Genomic DNA, 23926 nt, shown 5'->3' on the forward strand with positions numbered 1-23926 from the left:
CTAACTAACTTTTTGTTAAGGAATTTCACAACTATTGTGTGAATTGAAGGATTATTGTGTTATTGAAGGATTTTTTTTTTTCTTTTTACTTTCAGTGGCTTTTGTTTTGATATTAGGATAATCAGGTTAATATTAGCTTTATAAAATGAGTTGGGATATGTTTCCCTTTGTTGTCTTAAAGAATATGTGTGGAGTTATTTCATCTTATATGGTATTATTTTATCCTTACTGTGAAGTTATCTGAGCTTTGAGTTTGTTTCATGGGAAGGTTTTAAATTATGAATTTAAATTGTTTATTGGGCATAGACTTCTTTGGGAAATAGTTAACTCACCAGCATGGGTTGCTCAAAGCTTGTATAGTCATGAGAAAGGTCTGTTTTTAAGACAGTCCCTTGTCTGTCTTGGGCAGACTGAGCTATTGGACTGTTCTGTGTGATAAAAGTATTTGATGTATCTGTTGTCTTGAGCCATGGTGTACCAGTTTGTCCAGATAGTGTATACTAAAATTGTAATTTATGGTAAACACCTGCTTTTTCTTTTCCTCTTCTGGAGCTTCAGTTACTGATCTCATAAGTAGTGATGACAGTGTGTGTAGTTGTACAGTTACCTATGTGACCGAACCTTAATAAATGCTCTGGACTGTCTTTCTCAGTCAAGTTTCCCCAGTTGGAAGTACTTCATATATGTCATCACACTGTTGTTCAAGGAATTAAGCAGATCTTATGGTGATTCCACTGGTGATAGGTCTCTTGAAAGCTTGTGCCTGGTTTCCTTTGACTTCACGCATGTAACTTCTTTTACTAATTTAACTGTGTATCCTTCTGCTGTAATGAACCGTAATCCTAAGTATAACAAGTTTTTGAGTCCTGTAAATCCTTCTGGCCAATCATCCATCCTGAAGATGCTCTTAGTGGATGCCCAGCAGGGGGGTATTAAGATTTTCTATTTCTTCTGGGATCTGGGTTGCTAATTTGTCTTTCAAGAAATTTATTCACTTCATCCGGGTAGTCAGTTTATTAACCTAAAGTTGTTTATAATATTCCCTTAGTATTTTTTTTTTAAGATTTTATTTATTTATTTGACAGAGAGAGAGATCACAAGTAGGCAGAGAAGCAGGCAGAGAGAGTGGGGGAAGCAGGCTCCCCACTGAGCAGAGAGCCCGATGCGGGGCTCCATCCCAGGACCCTGGGATCGTGACCTGAGCTGAAGGCAGAGGCTTAACCCACTGAGCCATCCAGGCGGCTCTCCCTTAGTACTTTTTAGTGTCTGCCTTCCGCAGTGATATTTTTTCTTTCATTCCCGATATTGGTAGTTGTTGTCTTTGCTCTAGTTCTTTTGAACAATTTAGAGCCTTATCAGTTTTATTGACCTTTTGAAAAATAGCTTTTTTTTTTTTAAGATTTTATTTATTTACTTGACAGAGATCAGAAGTAGGCAGAGAGACAGGCAGAGAGAGAGAGAGGAGGAAGCAGGCTCCCCACTGAGCAGAGAGCCTGATGTGGGGCTCGATCCCAGGATCCCGAGATCATGACCTGAGCTGAAGGCAGAGGCTTAACCCACTGAGCCACCCAGGTGCCCCAGCTTTTGTTTTTATGAGTTTACTTTTTTCTGTTTTCTTTGTCATGGATTTTTTTTTATTATTATTGAGTTTGTATTTATCTTTGATATTTCAGGCTTATACATAATTTTGGGTTTGTTCTTTTTTGATATCTTGAGTTGGGGACTCAGATAAAATCTTTTTGTTATTATAAACCTTTAACACTATGTATTTTCTTCTAAACATTACTTCGGTTGCATTTTCCAAATTTAATTTTATATATTTTCATTGTTGTTTAGTTAATATTTTTTACTTACTTAATGATTTCTATTTTGACTCATGGATTATTTAAAAGTATGTTGTTTAATTTCCTCATATTGGGGGTGAGAGGGTTATCTTAATGATCTTAATGTTGATTGCTTTGTAACATAATTCCATTTTAGTCTTAAAACATACCTAATATTATTTCATTCTTAAATTCTACGAAAACTTGGGGCACCTGGGTGGCTCAGTAGGTTAAGCCTCTGCCTTTGGTTCCGGTCATGATCTCAGGGTCCTGGGATTGAGCCCCACATGGGGCTCTCTGCTCAGCAGGGAGCCTGTTTCTCCCCCTCTCTCTGCCTACCTCTGACTACTTCTGATCTCTGTCTCTGTCAAATAAATAAAATCTAAAAAAAACACAACTCTATGAAAACTTGTTTATAGATCACCAAAGTTTATTATAGTGTGTATACCATGTACAATTAAAGAGAATGTGTATTCTGCTATTGTTGTATATATATTCTATAAGCGTTATTTAAATAAATGTGGTTGATAGTGTTGTTTATTTATATTTTTAAAATTGTTTTTACTGACTTCTCTACTTGTTCCACTGATTGCTAGGAGAGGAATTTTGAACCTCCCAATCATGATTCTGAAATTGTTTACTTCTCCCTTTAATTTAGCCATTTCCTAGCATATATTTTAAAGTACTCCCGTCAGGCAGCATTCCTTCTCCTGAAGAATTGACCTTGTTATCCTAAAATAAGTCCTTTTTTATCTCTGGTAATATTTTTTGTCTTAAAGTCTATTTGATCTGTTATTACTATGCCACTCCTGCCTGTTCATCTTTTTGTATAGTGTATATATTTTTTTCATCTATTTGCTCTCAGCCTCTCTGTGTCTTTGTATCTAATGTGCGTCTCTTATTGACAACATGTAGCTCCATCTTTTATTTATCCATTATGTTAAACTGTGCCTTTGAATTGGATTGTTTATTCTTTTAACACTTAATGTCATTATTGATGTGTGCAGATTTGAGTGTACTGTTACACTGTTTCTTTTCTATGCTCCTTTTGTTTTTCTTTTCCTTTCCTTCTCTTGTTTTGGAGGAAATCCTGTTTTAAATGTTCTTGTTTTTATTTTTTATTTATTTATTTTTAAAGATTTTATTTATTTATTTGACAGAGAGAGACACATACATCAAGAGAGAGAACACAATCATGGGAAGTGGGAGAGGAAGAAGCAGGCTTCCCACTGAGCAGGGAGCCCAGTGTGGGGGCTTGATCCGAGGACTCTGGGATCATGACCTGAGCCAAAGGCAGATACTTAATGACTGAGCCACCCAGGCGCCCCACTTGTTTTTATTTTTAATATGTTTATCTCTGCATTATTTTACCATTGACTGTATTCATTCTTAACTTTTTGTAGTTTCATTTAATACTGCATCTATTCACTTAACATACAGAAATCTTGCAACTATATACTTCTATGTTCCTCTTATCTATTAGGTTTTAGTTATTATGTGTGTCAATTTAAAAACATCATAAGACAATGCAATTTTTACTTTATATACTCATGATTTTAACTTTTTTTTTTTTTTAATTTATTTGACAGACAGAGATCACAAGTAGACAGAGAGGCAGGCAGAGAGAGAGGAGGAAGCAGGTTCCCTGCCGAGCAGAGAGCCCATGTGGGGCTCCATCCCAGGACCTGGGATCATGACCTGAGCTGAAGGCAGAGGCTTTAAACCACTGAGCCACCCAGGTGCCCCTATACTCATGACTTTTAAAGAAATTCAGAGAAAAAAAAACAAAAAAGTGATTATCACTTACTCAGATATATATCATTCCCGTTGTTCTTTGTATTGTTAAGATCCAAATTTCTAACTATCATTATCTTCCTGCCTTAAGAAGTACCACTAGTTTTTGCTGTGGTATAGATCTGCTGGTGATGAAATCTCTTGATTGAAAGTATTTTCATTTTATCTGTTTCTAAAAGATTGTTTCATTGGCCATAGAATTATGGGTTTTATAATTGTTGTTGTTGTTGTTTTTCTTTTAGCATTCTAAAGATGTTTTAAAGATCCTCTATAATTCTTTATATAATGTCACTATTAACTGAAAAATTGATACCACTTAGATAATTTGTCATTTGTCTCTCAATGCTTTCATGTTTTACTCTTTATCTTTGACTTTCAGTTGTCTTGCTTTGAGCTTCTTTGTGTTCATTTAGCTTGGTGTCTGTTGAGTATCTTAGATCTGTGAATTTCTGCTTTTGACCAAACTTGTGGAGATTTTGACTGTCATTTGTCTTTTCTTTTGCTTTCTTATCTTTTGTTTTATTCTCTTTCTTTTCTTTTTTTTAGTCATGGGTGTACAGTATAATAATTTGACACTTCCAGACATTGCTCTGTGCTCATCACAAGTGTAATCATTCATCCCCATCACCTATTTAACTCATCCCCCTACCCACCTGCCATGTGGTAACAATCATTTTATTCTCTGTAGTTAAGAGTGCATTTTTTGTTTTGTGTCTCTCTCTTTCCCTTTGTTTGTTTTGTTTCTTAAATTCCACATGAGTGAAATCATAGGATATTTGTCTTTCTCTGACTGACTTATTTCACTTAGTATCCTATTCTCTGGCTCCATCCATGTTATTGCAAATGGCAAGATTTCATTCTTTTTTATGGCTGGGTAATATTCCACATATCTGTTTGTACAGGTGCGTGCGCGTGCACACACACACACATACACACACAGCCTCTTTACCCATTTGTCACTTGATGGACACTTGGGCTGCTTCTATATCTTGCCTATTGTAATTAATGCTACTATAAACATCAGTGTGGCCATTATATCTTTATATAATCTTTTGCTCCATTCTCTTCTTCTGGTATTGAAATTATATGTCTTGTATTTTTGATATTCTCTAACAGTATATGAACTTTGTTGGTTTTCTTATATATTTTTTGTTTTCTTCACATTGGATTTTTATTCATTTGTTTTCCAGTTCACTCTCATTCTGCCGTCTTTATTTGATTGTACATTCAGTGAACATTTTTTCATTTTAGAGTTTCCATTTCTTTCTTATTTTTTCTATTTTTTTGTGAGATTTCTTTATTCTTCATTAATTGAGGACACAACATTTTCTTTTACCTAATTAAGAGTAAGTATAATAGCAGCTCTAAAGTCATTGTCTGCTGGTTCTAATGTCCTGTTTGTCTTAAGCTTGCATTTGGTTGATTTTCTTTTGTTTTCTTGTGTCTATGTATATGTACACAGTATTCCGGTATTCCATTTCCTTAGTTATTCTTATGTTGGGTGATTTTCAGTTTTGTTCTTGTCATTACATTAAATTCTGGAGATTCTGTATTATTTTATTTTTCCTCCACAGGTGATATTTTGAAGGTGGTTATCCTGACTGGGTTCAGATTGGAAATTCTATTTCTTAAGTAGCAGCTTCAATATCATTTTGTATTTTTTGTCTTTTGCTGAGCTGCTTTGAGTCTATTCTCTGCTTGTGTGGTTCAGGATTTAGTCAGAGATGTGGCTGGAGGAGATTAAGAATTGTTTGAGGAGCCCATCTCCACCTCTCTCCCTGCCGGGATTCCCCTACTTTCTTCAGTGGCCATAATTTTCCTAAGTTCTTTTTTTTTTGGGGGGGGGGGTTCCTTTTGCTAGAGAAACTGGTTTGTCCATCAGTACCTCTACTTGGACTTCATCCACTATTCACTTGGCCTTGCCAGAAAGCCATGGGAGTGGGAAATTTACTTTACATGGCTCTCTTTTTTGTCATCTTTGAACATATACTCCTAACCAGTATATAGTTATATACTGTCTACTGCTGTTTCACCACCAGGGCTTACAGTGTTTTGGTAACATGTCTAGTTTTTTTTAGTTTTCTGTGGGAAATTGTTCTGGTACAATTTTATTCCAAAATTACCAGAAGTTCATCATCTCTTAAAGAGATTTAAAAATGAGCTGCCCGCTCCCCAAAGTCTTTCATGCGTTCTCACATGTTTACCATTTGTGGCCCTCTTCATTCCTTTGTATAGGTCCAAATATTATATTTGATATTATTTTCCTTAGGATAGAGGACATTTCTTGTTTTGCTGGTAATGAATTCTTACAGCTTTTGTTTTTAAAAAGTCTTTATTTTGCCTATAATTTGAAAATATTTAGTAAAATATACAGTTGTACATTTACAGCCTTTTTTGTTTAAGATTTAAAAAATATTTCCTTGTTTTCTGTCCTTCAAGTTTCCTGTCATTCCTGTCATTGTTAATCTCTCTTTCATTGTGTGTAATATGTCTTTTTTTTCTCTTGTTGGTTTTAAGATTTTTCTCTCCAGCACTGGATCTAAACTTGATTGTGATATACCTTGACTTTTTTTTTTTTTTCCATGTTTATCCTCCCAAGTCTGTGGAGCATCTTCTATTTTGTGGATTTAAGGTTTTCTTAAAATTTGGAAAAATTTCACCCATTAAATTTTCAAAAATATATTTTCTCTCTTGTCTCTCCCTCTGGCACTTCTAGTACACATATAGACTAATTGATGTTGTCCTGCAGGTGCCTGTTACTGTGTTTGTTTTTTTTTTCCTCCAAGTCTTTTCTCTCTCTGCTTCATTTTGATAGTTTCTCTTGCTGTATATTCAAGTTAACTGACTTTTCCTTTTGCTGTGTCTAACTCGTTAATCTCTTCCACTGTATTTATTGTATCAACTTTTTTATTTTTCATCTCTAGATGTTTCATTGGGTCACTTTCATGTCTTGGAATTCTCTCCACAACATAGTCATATTTTTGTCTACCTTCTTGGGCATTTGGAGCATATTTACAAGTCATTGTAAAGTCCTGCTGCCTTTTTTTTTTTTTTTTTAACTTAAACTGTTCCCAAAGTGGGGCTCAAACTCATGACTCTAAAATCAAGAGTCACATGTTCTCCTGAACAGGTGTCCCTTTGCTGTTTCTATCATTTCTGTCATTTTGAGTCTTTTTCTATAGATTGATATTTCTCATGGTTATGATTCATATTTTCCTAATTTTTAAATATCCTTAGTAAATTTTAATTAGCTGCTTAAAAATATAAAGTTTATGTTGTCATTTGTTAGATGTTGTTGTATTCCTTTAAATTGTGTTGATTTTCTTGTGGTATACAGTTAAATTATATGGAATCATTTGATTTTGCAAAGCATACATTTAAGTTTAATTAGGGAATACAGAAATATTTTTAGTCTAGATTAATTTAATCCCACTCCTAAAGTGATGTTCTTCTTAGGATTCTACTCAAAAACCCATGTATTTATTTATCAGACATTTTGTGTCTGCCTGATAGGGACATGAATTATTCCTAACTCTTTGTGATCTTTGAGATCTGTTCTGCCTTTTTCTGGTGTTTGTTTTTGGTGTTTTTTGTTTGTTTGTTTGTTTTTTGTTTTTTGTTTTTTTTTTAAATCTGGACTCAGGTAGTTTCATCTCTCTTGTGCATGACAGTGCTTAGTCTAAGATTCGGTGGTTGTCCTCTGCAGTGTGCGTGCTGTCTCCTTCTCACTATCTCTGTGAAGTTTCCTCCTGTTTGTTTTTCTGCCCTGCAAATTCTAGCAGTCTTGGTCTCCAAACTTTGATCTCTCTTTACTGAGCACAGTGAGTCTTCAGGATTCTATTGAGTTGCCCCTGGTGTGCTGGTGGATATATAGCTCTCTCCAGTAGCACTCACTTTGACTTTTCCCTCTGAGGACTCACAGTACTGGGCTGCTTGTTGTCCAACATATGAAAACTGTTTTACAATCTTCTGTTTGGTTAAGGTAGGAGGGTAAACCAGGTCTCTTGGTTATTATTAAATTATAGCTTCATATGAAAATCTGTTGATCAGATGACACACTAGACTCAGTTTCCCCTACTTTGTATGTAGAATTGTCAATTTATAACCTGTGACATACTTGAAAATTCACATCATTTTTTTCTAGCCTCTGCATCAGACTTTTATAGTAGTGTCTTATAGTGCTTTATGGCCAGAATATACTGAATGAGCTATATATCTTTAGCAATTTTATAGTCCATGCTTAAGTATTTTTAGTTTTAGAAATGAAGCTTTTTTTTTTTAATGAAGAGATTGGGTAGATACAGAAAAAAATAAGAGTGAATAAAATAATCTTGAGAGTGATGGTAGAATTTTTTAAGTAGAACAGTAAGATTAGTGAGGTCATACTTCAGTTATGTAATACAAATACAAGATTGATGTGAAGTTCACTCTTAGCTATTATTTTAATACTATGACAGTGTATTGTGTGTTACTATGTCTCTAATATAAGGTAAATTGGTTTAAATAGTTTTTTTTAATATAAGGTAAGTTAGGTTAAATAATCTTTGATTTATGTATTCAAAATCTGGAAGGGGGGTGCCTGGGTGGCTCAATGGGTTAAGCTTAGGTCATGGTCTCAGGATCCTGCGATCAAGCCCTGTGTTGGGCTCTCTGCTCAGCAGGGAGCCTGCTTCCCCCTCTCTCTCTTCCTGCCTCTATGCCTACTTGTGATCTCTCACTCTCTGTCACAAAAATAAATAAAATCTTAAAAAAAAATATCTGGAAGAGTAAAAGTAGGAGTATATTTTATACAATTTCTGAAGCCCACATTTCCATATATGAAAAGAAACATTTTCCCATCGCCATTTTAACTTTATTAGAATAATTTATATTATAAGATTTTGAAGAGAAGTACTTTAAACCCATTTTTAGATACTTTTTAAAGTATACTTAATTTTTTTATGACATAATGCATACATTGTATATTTTGGATAAGTGAATTTTGCTACCAAATGATTTGTTATCATAAACTCGGTTTAACTAACTTGGGAAAATTAAAATCAAAACACTTAATTCATTTAATATTGGACTTAAATAGGGTCTCTATTCCTAGGAACAATGATTGCTAACATTTAAAAGATGTGAGTGCTTACATATACCCTCATTTTATCCTCACAGATAACATTGTGAGGTTGATTCTGTTATTTCCCAAATTTTATATATAAGGGTGAGATAGCAGACAGGTTAAATTATCTGACCAAGGTCACACAGCTGCTGTGTTTCAGAGTCAGAATCCAAAGCCCGGTGGCTTGACTTGAGAATCCATCTTAGACCGTTACCCTTTTAGAGCTGTCCTTCCTAATTGATGCTTCCTTCCTCCTCTTCTGCCTTAACGACTTTGGCCCCAAATCAATATCTGGTATTAGCTATTCTTTGGGAGGTATCTGGCATTGGTATAATTTTTTTTTATGTTTTAGAGATTGGTAGAAATGAGCAAGTCCTTAGTAATTGGCAGTAAATTAGCTAGTTTCCCTTGGATTTATAGTCTTATAAACAGAAAATTCTGTGTTATTTATTGTTCATCCAAAGCTGTTTGTACTGTTCAGGAGTTATAATAGTAGAACTTCCCTGTTTGTTCATCTTTTCCCTTTACACTCAGATTCTCTTATACTGCCTAATGTTCTGCGACAAAAATGTCACTATAAACATAATTAGTGGTCTATTTGTCGGATTTCTTTTGTTCTCAAAATACCTTGTTTTTTGAAATTATACTTAATCCTCTAATGTTGTGAGAAGACTGACATAAGCTTCTTAAAATTTATGTTTAGAGAATTGATTGATGTTTCATTGCTATCAACTGCAAAATTTCATTTTTATTAGTACATGCTGCCTTAGACACCCAGTTAAGCTGTACGTCATCTTCCATTTGATGTCAAATGATACCAAAAGTTACCTAGTAAGCAATCAGTGGTTATAGTACAAAAATAATCAAAGGTTTAGTCAATAACTCATGAAGTTTGATGTACTAGTATTGATAAACTAATTAAACAGATCTGCCTGTGTTCTTCCAGCCTACTGGGGCTCTGCTATGATTAGCTTTACAGCCAGGAGTGTTGTAACATTGAATGAAGGTAACTGATCAGAGAATGGTGTAGTCACGGAGCTTTAAGTACTCCCATTTCTGGTCACAGAATGGTTTCAGGGAAACTAGGCTTTCTCTGCACACCTGCAGCCAGTCAGTGCATAGGCCTCTTGTGGTCAATATTGATTGATTCTTATAACAGAACTAGAACAAATTTGGTGTTTTGCAACCTTCTGTGATTTAATATTGTTATGCTTTTTGCTATAACAGTCACAAAAATCCTTCTCCAATAGTGAGTAATTACAGCAATGCCTGCTAGCTCAGCTGTAGATCTGAATGTTTCAGTGTTGCCAATATAAACCCCTGGATATATTCTGGAGTTCATAATTCAGCCTTAAAAGTTGGCTGTACAGTTACTTGATAAATAAAGGTGTTGCTGAGAAATAAATCACAGGAGGATGAGGGGATGGGTGGACTCTAATCCATTTTCTTTCGAAACTACAGAGAATTGTAGACTGGATCTGAATATAATTAGTAAGGAAAAAGAATATTTTAAATGATTAATTTTTTTTTCTTAAACCCACAAGTTCAAGACTTTGGAGGCAATTGTTGTAATACCTGTCATCTCTTCATAATATGTTCGTGTTTTTCTAGGCCTTTATTTGGTGAATTATAGCTATTGTGATGTTAGATTCCTGATGTAGCAATTATGGGAAATATCTTGATAAATTTTTTCAGTTTACCACTGGGCAGTGATGTTTCATTCAGCTAATTATTGAACTCTTACTATATGCCAGACATGTGATACAGATCCTGAGAATATACAGATGAATAAGGAATGGTTCTGGTATTTAAGTAACCTCTTGTTCATTCTAAGGTGGAGTTGAGAAATATCTTACTTAAAAATGCATCTGTGTGTTGATTTGATTTATTGAAAATTCTATAAATCAGTCAACTAGCAGTGTTAATTGCTTTTTGGCACTGTTGTAATCTTAAGAACTTAAAAATCTGGTAGTGGAAAAAGCTATCTCTGCCTCAGACAATTAGATAAATGCTTCTTAAACTGTAATTAAAAACTTTATATTTCCATTTAACTATAATATAAAACATTGGGTATATTTTGGCTCACATGGTTGCCATTTTATATAATAGCATTATATAATTTTGGAACCTACTTGTATTCTTGTGTAAGACTGCTTGCTTCTAAGTGAACATTGAAACGGTTTGTGGACTTTCAGTGGCCTAAGTGGGTTGATATCCTCTGTGGATATGTGATCACTTGGCTGAGACTGCTGTTGATTGATTGGCGCTCAGAGGAGGTGGTGGTGGTGGTGGTTTTGAGTGAATTTATTCCTGATAGGCTGATGTTCCAATATGAAGAACTGTCATAGGTTGGTTGACTTGCTAAAGTTTGTTCATTTAGCTTGAGCTTTTGTTGACCTGTTGGAGAGGTTTAAAACAGTTTTAGTGCCTGTATTTTATCACTGCTACAGAAAAAGCTGTCTTTGTGGAAATGTAGGAACTTAAAAATATTTTAAGTTTGAGATTTTTTTTTAATAATGAAAAGTTTCAAATACTTTTATAATCCACAAAAGGACTATTATTTTATAGTAGAGAAAATTAAGACAGATGAGATTTACCCTGAAGTAAAAATATCTTTGTTTTATCTGAACACACTATTAATATTCATTGTAAAAAAATTAAATAATAAAGGCATAAAGAATGAATACCTCAGATATACTCACTGCTAACAATTTACTACATAGATTTCTTAACTTAGGCTTAAGTTTGAATCCTAGTTCTTCATTTAATAGATGTGCCATCCTGGTCAAGTTACTAAACCTCACTATGCTTCAGTTTCTTCCTGGGTAAAATAGGAGTAATAGTACCTGTTTATTGAATTGTAAATTTAAAATCAGTTAATTTAAGTAAAACATTGATAATAACACCTGGGATGTAGTTATTGCTATATATATAAGGTATTTGCTATTATTGCCATATTATGTCCATTCTAAGATGTTGGTTTTGTATTTTAAAGTTTCTGCAGGTGAGACTTAATGTTAAGAATTGATGGTGACTTATAATTGGCAGGGTTTATTGTTTATAAAATAATGGGACATCTTAAAATTGATGGTGTACCTTAGATTAATAAAAAAAGTGTGCATTTTTATTAGTATAGAAGTGATATCATATAATGCATATGATTTTGCACCTTAAAACATTTTACAAGGACATTTTAAAAAAAGATTTTATTTATTTGACAGAGCGATCACAAGTAGGCGGGGGGGGGGGGAGCATGCTCCCCACTGTGCAGAGAACCCGATGTGGGGCTCAATCCCAGGACCCCAAGATCATGACCTGGGGTGCCCAGGTGCCCCTGCAAGGACATATTTTTAATGTCAAGTGCAGATTTACTTAAATCTATTTGGTGACTGCATAGTATAATGTTATATGGGTATCCTGTGATTTATTTTGCTGTTCATCTTTAATGGGCATTTTATTGTTTCACTTTTGCTTTGTGGAAGATATGATTAGCAGAACTTAGGGGAAGGTAGGGTGATAAGCTGAGTGGAGATTGAGACAAAAAAAGTGCAAGTTATATCTGGTTACTGTTCCTCTTTGACTGGAAAGGAATTTGGGGGCAGACTATGGACAGCGTTGGGTACTGAGTTTTAATTTTTTAAGGGTTTTATTTTTGTTTTTAAGACTTATTTGATCCACTCACCATGGAAGGGTATTTGTAATAAATAAAATAAAATTTTTTTTGGTTACTTTTACCTATAACCCTATCCTTACACTGGAGAAGAATGGATTAGTATCAGCTTAACACAATATGTTTAGCATTTAAAAAAAATAATGATGAAGATATAGAAAGGATGCTCATTAAGTTTTCACTTTTACCTCTAAAATTGTAAAGAATATCCAAATAGGTTGAAATACAAGGTTGGGTCTAAAATTATCTTAAGAGCGTGCTGTGATGGATTGAATCTAGATTGTCGACAATTTCTATAGATAAATGTACGATCTTGCCCTTTTTTAAAAAGAAGAAAACCCGACTAGGACATTTACTCAAATATGGCTTTGTTTAGTCAGTGTACATTTAGAGAAGGTATATTGTATGCTTAAGAATAAGATCTATCAGTGGAAGCCCCTCACATGGAACATGGCCTTAACTTGTTCTACTTAAACTTCATTTGTAGTTTGAGGTACTACACTGAAAGTAATGTGGACAAATTGGGGTGAGTTCAGAAGGAAGCAAACAGGATAGTAAAGGAACTCCAAAATATGCTCTGTTGGGGTGCCTTGCTGGCTTACTTGGTAGGACGTGTGACTCTTGATGGGGTTGTAGGTTCAAGCCCCACATTGGGTCTAGAGTTTACTCAAGAAAAACAAAACAAGTACATTGCGTCATAGGAAATTGGAGGATGAGGGAAGGAAGGCCATGGCAATTATCTTTAAAAAATTTCAGATTGGTTAGTAGGACATAAAATGTGGCCTGGTGTAGCATTCTTTTTCCTTTTCAGCATCAACTCTACCTATTTCCAGCTGCTTCCCCTCATTTCCTGTGCTCTATGAACATTCTATAAACTTTTAGATCTGTACTCTGTTGATATATTAAGAAATTAATCAGACACTGGTATCTTAAGATACTTGAGTAGGAAGATACAGGCTGTGAGCAGTGTCAGAAAGAAGCAGTTGATGAATTTCAACTCAAATTCTTATTTTTATTTTTCTTCATCATAATTCTGTTATATAGACTTAGTGATTAAATTGCCATTTAAAACAGTTTTTGGAAGACACTTCCAGTCTTTTGGAATTTTTATTACGTAAAATTGATATTATTGGTCTACCTTATTCTTACTAAGCTGAAAATATATATAATATATAATATATATAGGAATGTGACTGTTACCATATGGTGGGGGTTGGGGCTCCAGCACCTTTTGATTGATGAGAAAACACAAGTTCAAATACTATGTATTTAGTGGATAGAACCCAAGGTCTTTCTAGTATTTGTATCCTTCATTTTGAAAATGTTTTTACAGTTCAGTTAATATTTTATATTTAAAGATTTATTTATTTATTTATTTATTTGACAGAGATCACAAGTAGGCAGAGAGGCAGGCAGACAGAGAGGAGGAAGCAGGCTCCCCGCTGAGCAGAGAGCCTGATGCAGGGCTCGATCCCAGGACCCTGGGATCATGACCTGAGCCGAAGGCAGAGGCTTTAACCCGCTGAGCTACCCAGCCACCCCTCAGTTAATATTTTAATATTCTTGTTTGAGTTTTGCTCAGGGATTTCTTATTCCCTTCAAGAGAAAGTGTTATCCGACAGAACTGGCTCTGAACGCAGGTTCACCTGTTTGGTGCTTGAAAATCAAGAGAGACAGGTGATGGTGGGAAATGAAAGGTTGTTTTATTCAGGAAGCTGGCAGCCTGGAAAGATGGTGGACTGATGTCCCAAAGACCACTTTCCATGTCCAGGCAAAGCCAGAAAGTTCTAAAGGGGAAGGTATGGGACGTTGGGGGTTGGTGCTGGGCCAACTACAGGAGAAGGTGGTGCCCAGGCAAATAGTCATATGTTGGCATGACCCTGGACAGACTTGCTGGCATCAGCAGCAGCTGTGTTCCAGTGTGGTCAGGACTTCCCTTCTGGGGAAGTCTGGTCCTTTATTCCTTAAGGCCGGTGGTCTGCAGTTCTCAAGGAAAGTAGGTTAGTTCATCTGTAGACCAAGGGACTTAGGTCAGCAAACGAGGAGTGCATAAGCTTGAAGCAAGTTAGCCCTTAAGACCTGTTGGAGTTTGTTACAGAACACCTTGATAGAATGCTTCTATTATAGATTAGATTATTAAAATGCTTATTTTATAAGCTTTTTTGTTGCTATTCATTATCCTACAATGTATTATCTGTATATTACAATATAAGCTATTCAGGAAATATTTACTTCAGGAAAATTGAGAATGGATTTGGTATTCAAAACATTGAATTTTTAATTTTGGCTAGGATTAAATGATTTTTTTTTTTTTAAACAGATCAAGAAGTTAGTATATGTTTACTTGGTCCGGTATGCTGAAGAACAGCAGGATCTGGCACTTTTGTCCATAAGCACTTTTCAGCGAGCTCTGAAGGTAAATAATAGTGTGAGCCAGCAGATAGCTACAAGGTTTGTGCAAAGTTGAAGGTGTGTGATTTAAAGAACTGGAGCAAGAATCTAAATGGCACAGTAGTGATCTGAAAGAGTTGAAAGGCCCCTCACATTGCCTGTTCAGTGTAGATAATATGTATGCCTGTTCAGTGTAGATAATATGTATGACCAACTAGATCTTTCCCGGTGTGTTTCCTTTTCTTTAGATTCCTTTATATTTTATTTATTATCGTACATCAAAGAACTCTTCATCATTATACCAACTAGTTGTTGAAAGTGTGTAATGAGGGGACATGACTTTTTAAAGATAAAATTTATAACCTGTAGCATTTTGTAATTGTGAATCTCTAAAAACCTAACATGCTTATTAATGAATGATTGACTAGAATTATAAACATTACTTTTCTTGTTCAAACATTATTCAGAGAAATGAACATTTATTTAACTCTTTTTTTCTTACACATTTCCATATACTAATCTTTTAAATTAAGTAGCTTTTTCTCTTGTTGTATTTTACATCACTTCTCGGCCTTTTGGCTAAGATCAAGTGTTGTTCTATTTTACCCTGTGGGCACCAATTAACTGTGTCATAAAGATATAATTGGAATGTTAAACTTGAAATTTTGATGAATATTTTTGCACTATTTTTAGGACCCAAATCAACTAATCCGTGCAAGTGCTTTGAGAGTTCTATCGAGTATTAGAGTACCAATTATTGTACCAATTATGATGCTTGCTATTAAGGAGGCTTCTGCTGATTTATCACCATATGTGAGGAAGAATGCAGCCCATGCAATACAGAAATTGTACAGGTAGGTGCTTTGTTAATAATACCAACGACCTCTAATGGTATGTGGAATGTTAACACCTCATGGAGGCTTATTTGATTAGCTCTTAGAGTTAGTCTGTACTTATACTGAGTAAAACCCAGTGACAGTTTTTTCCCCACAAACATTCTTTAGACATCTTTAGCTTTATTTTGGTTTTAGAGACCCTATGCTGGTTTTCACTTGTGAGCCTTTTAGGGCCTATGATAATTTTATAGATTTTATAACTTAAAACTGAAGGGAATTTGAATTCTCACTTATATATTTCTCATGTACATAAATGTTTATTATTAGAAAATTAAGACTTTTGTCTATTTATTATAGGGTAGAATTTAAAGTGTATTATCCTCTTGATTCACTTTGTTTTTTTTTTTTTAAATTTCTTAAACATTATTTAATTTTTAATTTAAATTCAGTTAATTAACATATAATGTATTATTAGTTTCAGATGTAGAGGTCATTGATTCATCAGTTTTACATAATACCTAGGGCTCATGATTATATGTCTGTGTCCTTCTCAATATCCATGACCCAATTACCCCATCCCTGTAACCCCTCCCCTCCAGCAACCCTTAGGTTGTTTCCTATGATTAAGAATCTCTTACGGGAGTGCCTGGGTGGCTCAGTGGGTTAAGCCTCTGCCTTCGGCCCAGGTCATGATCTCAGGGTTCTGGCATCGAGCCCCACATCAGGCTCTCTGCTCAGCAGGGAGCCTGCTTCCCCCTCTTTCTCTGCCTGCCTCCCTGCCTTGTGATCTCTCTCTCTCTCTCTCAAATAAATAAATAAAATTAAAAAAAAAAAAAGAATCTCTTATGGTTTGTTTCCCTCTCTGGTTTCATCTTGTTTTATTTTTCCCTCCCTTCCCCTTGATCCTCTGTTCTGTTTCTTAAATACCACATACGAGTGAAATCATATAGTTGTCTTTCTCTGATAGACTTATTTTGCTTACCATAATACCCTGTAGTTCCATCCATGTCGTTACAAATGGCATGATTTCATTTTTTTGATGGTTGAGTATTGTTCCATTGTATATATATACCACATCTTTATCCATTCATCTGTTGATGGGCATCTGGGCTCTTTCCATAGTTTGGCTATTGTGGACATTGCTGCTATAAACATTGGATGATGGTGCCCTTTCAGATCACTACATTTGTATCTCTGGAGTATACCTATCAACTCACTTTGTTCTCCTTTCTTCCATCTTTGGCCCTGATGTTCCCTTCTTTGTCTGATTCTTTTATAGCGCTCTTTTATTGAATTTTAAAATGCTGGTTTTGAAATGCAACAACATACCATATTGGTACGACTTTTCAAACAATGCCTTGATCCTTTTGGAAAACATAGTGCCTGAATAAAAGAATTATTATCTATAATAATTTGGTATTATTTTCTGTTACCATTGATTCCACAAGCTTTTATCAAGGTCATTTTGTGTTTGGGTGTTGGGTTGTATGCGTAAGTTGTATGAAAATGGTAGAGGATGTATTATCACATATTTGAGGAAAAAAATAAAACCAGTGATAATTAATTAAAGGTGATATATAATTAAATAAGATATTAGAATATGATATATATGTATATAGAAAGGCATACTAACCGTGACTTTGATAGGATATGGCTCGGAGGTTATCATATAGGGCTTCATAATGTAAAGATGTCATGAAATGGGATTAGTTAGGAAAGACTGCTTAGAGAAGGAAGACCGGAGCTAGAATTTGAAAGAAGTACAAAGTTTGTTCAGATAATTATAATGGTTAGCAATAAAGTTACAGTAAGTATGTGAAAAGTAAAAATTCATTTTCTTAGGTTAACTGTCAGACAAAGTTATATCATACTTCTATCTTTTCTTGCTTATGTACTTGCAGAATAGGTTCCAAGTTCAACTGTGACAAATTTAAAGTCCCTCACTGGAGCCCATTTTACTTCTCCAGCCCCAACCCTTTATTCTCTTTGGCTGAAATTTACCGTATAATAGCTCAGTACTGCCTGTTAGTGCTCTACATAAAATGTTTTTAACTTAAAACCATCTGTTTAGTTTCAATCTAGGAAATTTCCTCCTTTTTTCAGTTAAAGCCAAATTGTTAAGATTCTTCTGTGATGTCACTTCTTGTTAGAAACCCTCCATAATCTTTCTTACTCCATTGGTGCTCTTCATATTCCTGTTATCCTTTATACATGTTTCTGTTATATGCAATGATTATGTTTGGGACTTTCTTTACTAGACTATCTTATTTGTCTTTGTATAACTATTCTTCAGCTTCACAGTAAATGGACAACAGTTGAATTCCATGTTAGGAAGAAATTATAGTTACTAGTATTTCAGTGGTTAGAAATGTTTATAGGATAGGATAGGATAGGATTCATTTCTGAATTTTGTATATATGTAAGCCTTTGCTTGTATTTTTTTGACTCTATTACAGAACGGAAACGATAGAAAATTCTTATTTGGGAATTCTCTTTTTTTTTTTTTTGACCACTATGTATCTGTAGTCATAAATCATTACTGTTCTGTTCCTTTTTTCCCTCAGTTAAAAAAAGAATTCAGGTTTAATTAATATAAACAATTTTACAGAGAAAGATTAGGACACATTTGGGAGAAAAAAGTTTTGTTTTGTTTCTTTCTATCTTTACATAATTCTTGCTTTCCCTGTCCCCTAAAAAATTTTCTTAATATTCTTGAAGTTACTAGCTTCATTTTAAAATTTGAATTAAAGGAAAAATTTTAATGTGCGTTCTTTTCTTTTTATGTTTTAGCCTTGATCCAGAGCAGAAGGAAATGTTAATTGAAGTAATTGAAAAACTTCTAAAGGATAAAAGCACAGTAAGTGATAACCTTCTTATGTCAAAGTAAATTTGTGTTTTATTTACATAGTATCATTTTGCCATTGTATATGTGGTAAAATTATTTTTACTGATTTTGAAGTGGTATAAATATTAATGGAGTTCATTAAAATCTTTGAAGAATAAAAATGTGTTTATAAAGAGAAATGTTGTATTTAGAATTTCAGCTTGTTACGTGTTTCTTCGTCCGGAATCAGAAGAATAAATTGGGGGGGGGGGAATCCTTTTTTAAAATCTGTGGCTTAATTTTTTTTTTTTTTTTTTAAGATTTTATTTATTTATTTGACAGAGAGAAATCACAAGTAGATGGACAGGCAGGCAGAAAGAGAGAGAGGGAAGCAGGCTCCCTGCTGAGGAGAGAGCCCGATGCGGGACTCGATTCCAGGACCCTGAGATCCTGACCTGAGCCGAAGGCAGCGGCTTAACCCACTGAGCCACCCAGGCGCCCAGTTTTTGACTGCTTTGAGTATAAAAGTTTTTATTTCAAGCAATGATTTATTAGGATTTTTAAAGGCTGAATCACCTGGGAACAAATAGATTGTTTTAAAATGAAGTATTAAAGAGATATTTTAAAATTAGAGTATTATAAATGTGTTTTTAAAAAACTATTCTAAAACATTTTTTTATTTGTAGGACTGTTTTATTACTAGTAAGAGTCATCTTACTGGCTACTTTGAGTCATCTTTTGTGAATGTACTTAATCTCCTCCTGGTCTCTTCCCCTCTCCCTTTCCTTTGTATAGTGATAATGAAATCTAGGAATAGGGATGACCCATGGGATCTGCGTATTTTGTCTGATACAAGTACAGCTATTTTGCCTTCTTATAGTTGCTGTTCAGATGATCTTTTTCTTTGCTTTTACTTTCAACCTTTTGGTAATTTTGAATCCGATCCAATTTTGTATCTCTTGTAGACAGCATATAGTTGGATATTGTTTTTTAATCCACTGTGACAACATGTACGTTTTGGTTAGGTTGTTTAATCCATTTGCATTTAATGTTATTGATTTAGTTGAATTTATAGCTGTTATTTACTTGTTTTCCCTATCTCATATCTCTTTTGTCCCTCCTTTTTCCTTTACTGCTTTCTTTTTACATTATGAATTTGTTCTTTTGAACATTTTACTTCCTTTAATGAGTTTTTCACTATGTACTCCCTGCCCCATTTACTTTGAAAATATTGTATTATACATGAAAATATGGTTGGGGATTTCATTCCTAAGCCATTCAGCAAAATTAGTCAATAATATAGCAGAAATCTTCATTGTTGTTCTTCTATAATGCTTGATGTAATAAAGGAGCTAAGTAAATACAGATCTGACCAATAAATAAAGACAGAAATTTTGATTTCTTTCTGTGTGGTGTACTTGTTATCTGCTTCTAGGACCCAGATGTGGAATCAGTATTATTGGTATTATGGTTAACTTGATTTTATAATAATACAAAAACATTTAGTTTCTTTGACATGCAAGACTTTTGCCAAGAATTGTGAAGAATATAGTAAGGTCTTTAAGAGACAGATCCTTTACTTTAATGTAGTTTACCATGATTTCTGTTACATTATAGACTAAAAGAAATTTGTTGCATGGCCTGTGAATGAAACCTCCATTTAAAATGTGTGCATGTTTTCCTGAAAAAAAAAATACATCACAGGTGAAAATTGCAGTCTGTGTAATAAGGCAGAATGGGGTTTGTGTCTGAACTTCTGCCCCTTGTGGAGCTATATATTAAGCCTTCATAAATTTTAGTTCCCAAATTTGTATAGCTTGTAATTTCTAATGTATGAAGTTCTATTTTTTTTTTTTTTAAAGATTTTATTTATTTGACAGACAGAGATCACAGGTAGGCAGAGAGGCAGGCAGAGAGAGAGGAGGAAGCAGGCTCCCCACTGAGCAGAGAGCCCGATGCGGGGCTCGATCCCAGGACCTGAGATCATGACCTGAGCCGAAGGCAGAGGCTTAACCCACTGAGCCAGCCAGGCGCCCCAAGTTCTATTTGTTTTGAAAGAGCTGCTGTATATATAACTGGGATCATAGCGCCTGACACCATAGAAGGGGGTTAATACATATTCCAACAAGAAATAAATGAATGAAAAAGGAATGTAGAAGATAACTTCTTTGTAAATTTGCAACAGTTGGTTCTTAATTTCTGACCATTTATTTCCAAAATACAATAGAAGACATTGAATACTTGTTCATAGTAGGTATGTAATATTTGTTGAATGATTGTGGAATTAATTTGGTGATAGTAATTAGGTATTTACTATCATTTTTTTGGTGATAGTAATATAATTACTAAATTTTTTGATGTTAGTAGTTAGGTGTTTACTGTCATTTTTAACACTTTGCTTCCCAAATAGTGTGTGTTATATTCAGTGTTTGCAGGTAGAGCTTATAGGAGCTTTAATTGTCTATCACTTATGAGACACTCCTTTTTCCTAAAGTGTTGCATGTTTATATATTTTTAACTCAAAAGACATCTAAATCTATTTTTCTGTGTTAAATGGCAGTAGTTTATACTGATGCCTCTAATTGCAGTATAGTAGTACAGGGTTCCTTCTAGCCTCCTACCTTTTCAGCATCTTTCTCCAACATTAAAAAACGTGGCTATCATTGTCCTCAGTATATTTACGTACTCTTTCAGCCCAAGATGAAGAGTAAGGGTTTCAGAATTGCTAGCATGTACCTTTGTGGGGAGTGCTGAGATGGGGATTGCTAATTAAATTAAATATTAGTTCTGGCAAAGTTTTTTTTTTTTTTTTAAGAGTACAGTTTTAAACATTAATTCTGTTCAATTGTTACTTTTATTTGCTCAGGGACTTCAATTTTATGTAGGTTGGATCTTCTTTGACTATTTTACATTTCAACCACTGTCTCTCCAAACCTTTTAACTTCTTTCTTTACCTCATTTCTGTTCACTTGGTTCTTTTTCTACTTTTCTTTAATTTACCCTTACTAAATCTTTTGTTCAGCAGCTCTCTTGCAAGGACACCTTGCAATTTAATCATCATGTTTGATTATTTTCTTCCTCTCTCACTTTCTTTCCTGGTTTCAGTAAACTTCTGTTCCATTTCTTCCTGATATCTTTTATTTCTGTGGTCTTTTATGAATTTCTGATTCATACTCATTTTTCTGATTATCAGATGCTTCTTTAAGGGTGATTACTTCAATTTGGAGTGTTATGTTAGACAGTTTTCTTTTGCTTCATCATTAATTTTTTAGGGGCTACTTTTTATCAGCTGAGTTGTTTTGATTTTCACTTTCTGTTTTCCGTATGTGTGGATTACCTACATTTTCATATTTCTTTGGACAGGGCTAATGATTTGAATTTGAGGTGTTTTGCAAAATTCTAGTATAAGAACAATGTTCTGTCAGAATAGTGAAGTATGCTTTTCTATTAGTTGGCTTTTTTAAAGGAGAGCATCCATAGGAAGATGTGAATGTCCTAAAGTTATTTTTATTTTTATTTTTTAATTTTTTGGTCTATTAGGAGCTTAGATTTCCTCCTCTTATTTCATTTTTTTCTGTCACCCTATAGCTTCTGAGGGACTCCTTTTCCTCTACCTCATTTTTAAACTAACTGTTATCTTCTTAAAAATGTTCTTTTCCAAGATAGTCTCATTGAGTCCTTCCTCCACCTCCATCCCTCTTGAAATTTCTTCTTTGTAGTCCAGTGGACCCACTGGGAATCTTATGCAGTATTTTTACACTTAGAGCACTTTTTTTTTTCTTTCTCCTGTTGATTTTAATTCACTCTTTTGCTTACCACCAACTCCTTACTGCTTTGTTATGGAAAGTTTTTTCCAGACTGCCATAGGTCTTTGGGAAGTTTTATGATATAAGCTTGAAAGAGAACTCTCTGGGATTTAGGACTTAATTTTCTATTTACATGTAATTTGAAGTTTGGAGATTCTTTCTTTTTTACTTATGTTTAGGACAGAGGTTTTCATCTTTGATTTTTCTGGGTTTAGTTTAGGAGATTCAGATTTACTAAGGTGCTATAACTTGTCTAACCCATTTTTTAAGTTAATTATGTTTTAAGAACATATTATGGTAATTTTTTCCTTTGTGTGATTATTACCTATTGTAGAAAGGTTTAAAATATTCTACTATTTATGCATATGTTTATGGATCTTAGCATTATTATTACTTTGTCTCTTAAAATTCTTTATTGAAGGAAGACAGATGTATTTCCTTCCTCCCCCAAATTAATAATGTCCGTATTGACGTTTGAAACAGAAAGAATCAGGGCGCCTGGCTGGTGCTCATTAGATTAAGCGTCTGCCTTTGGATCAGGTCATGGTCTCAGGGTGCTGGGATTGAGCCCCACGTCAGCTTCCTGCTCAGTGGGGAATCTACTTCTCCCTCTGCCCCTCCTGCCTGCTCTTGCTTGCTCTCTCTGTCTCTGTCTCTCTCAAATAAATAAAATAAAAAAAAAACAAAATAGTAAGAATCCCAAATCATTTTTGTTTAAAAATTTCCCAATTAAGTGAACCATGCTTGCTAGTTTATTTTTGCATTTTGAAAAGGAATTTATTTGTTATCATCAGGAGCTTCTTGGGATCACTGTTGCGATATTAATGTTGCTATTGCTGCTGGTAAATACAATTTGAAAGGTGTTAATGTACTTGAAACTTTTCTTCACTTAACATTTGACTTGGAGATACACCTTCTGTTGCTTCTTTTAGCCTAAAGCAAGACTTCCTGACAATTAAGATCTCAAAGGCAGTTCTGTAATTCTCATTTTAAGGAAAGGTGGGCATATAAACATTATTAAAATAGAATGATTTTTCCATTTTACTAGGGTAAGACCAGTGTTTATCATAAAAATAGTCCTTTTCTAAAAATACATTGTGGGGTTAAAGAATATAGTTATGGTAAGATAACTGGAAAAACATTTTAGGGCTACTGAGGTATAACTATTATCTAATGGTTATCTATAAATTTTGAAAGACACCCCACAACTATAGTCAGTAAAATTAAAAGGGAATATTTTATTAATGTTCCGTTATCCCCAATCAGCTGTTACAGCTTTCTTATATAATTTCTTTATTGTATGTTCCTAGATTTACTGGTATCCTCCTATACTCTCTATTTAACATATCCTAAAAACACTCTTTTTCTGGTGTTCAGTTTCAAATTCATTTTTAAAGTATGTAGTGCTTTCTCTGGTTTATCTTTAAAAGGTAGAAATCCATATTTGTTGAGCAACTTAAGCATAGCGGTGGACAGTCTTATTTAGGACACCTCAAAAGCAAGGTAGCATTTATTTCCTGTTTCTTTCAGGTTAATTTTAAAGAAATCCTTTGAAAAGCTTTTAACTTTCTAATAGAAAACAGAGCTTCTTAAGAAAATAGATTAGGTCAGTGCTTACTGAAAAATTCAGTTTGTATATTTTTTTATGACAAAGTTTCTCCTTAATTTAGCTACAAAA

At 34.2% G+C, this 23926-nt stretch overlaps 1 protein-coding gene across 4 annotated transcripts in view; it reads left to right on the forward strand.

Moving 5' to 3' along the window:
- AP3B1 (adaptor related protein complex 3 subunit beta 1) overlaps nucleotides 1-23926 on the forward strand; it is a 344581-nt gene that overhangs the window by 116209 nt on the left and 204446 nt on the right. For all 4 annotated transcript variants that reach the window (XM_082724772.1, XM_082724770.1, XM_082724771.1 and 1 more), the window contains 3 exons: nucleotides 14712-14807; nucleotides 15476-15636; nucleotides 18409-18475. In XM_082724772.1, the coding sequence (XP_082580898.1) occupies nucleotides 14712-14807; nucleotides 15476-15636; nucleotides 18409-18475 (324 nt within the window). The remainder of the gene's footprint in view (nucleotides 1-14711; nucleotides 14808-15475; nucleotides 15637-18408; nucleotides 18476-23926) is intronic.

This window comes from Mustela nivalis, assembly GCF_964662115.1.
Source record: "Mustela nivalis genome assembly, chromosome: 3".
NCBI lineage: Eukaryota > Metazoa > Chordata > Mammalia > Carnivora > Mustelidae > Mustela > Mustela nivalis.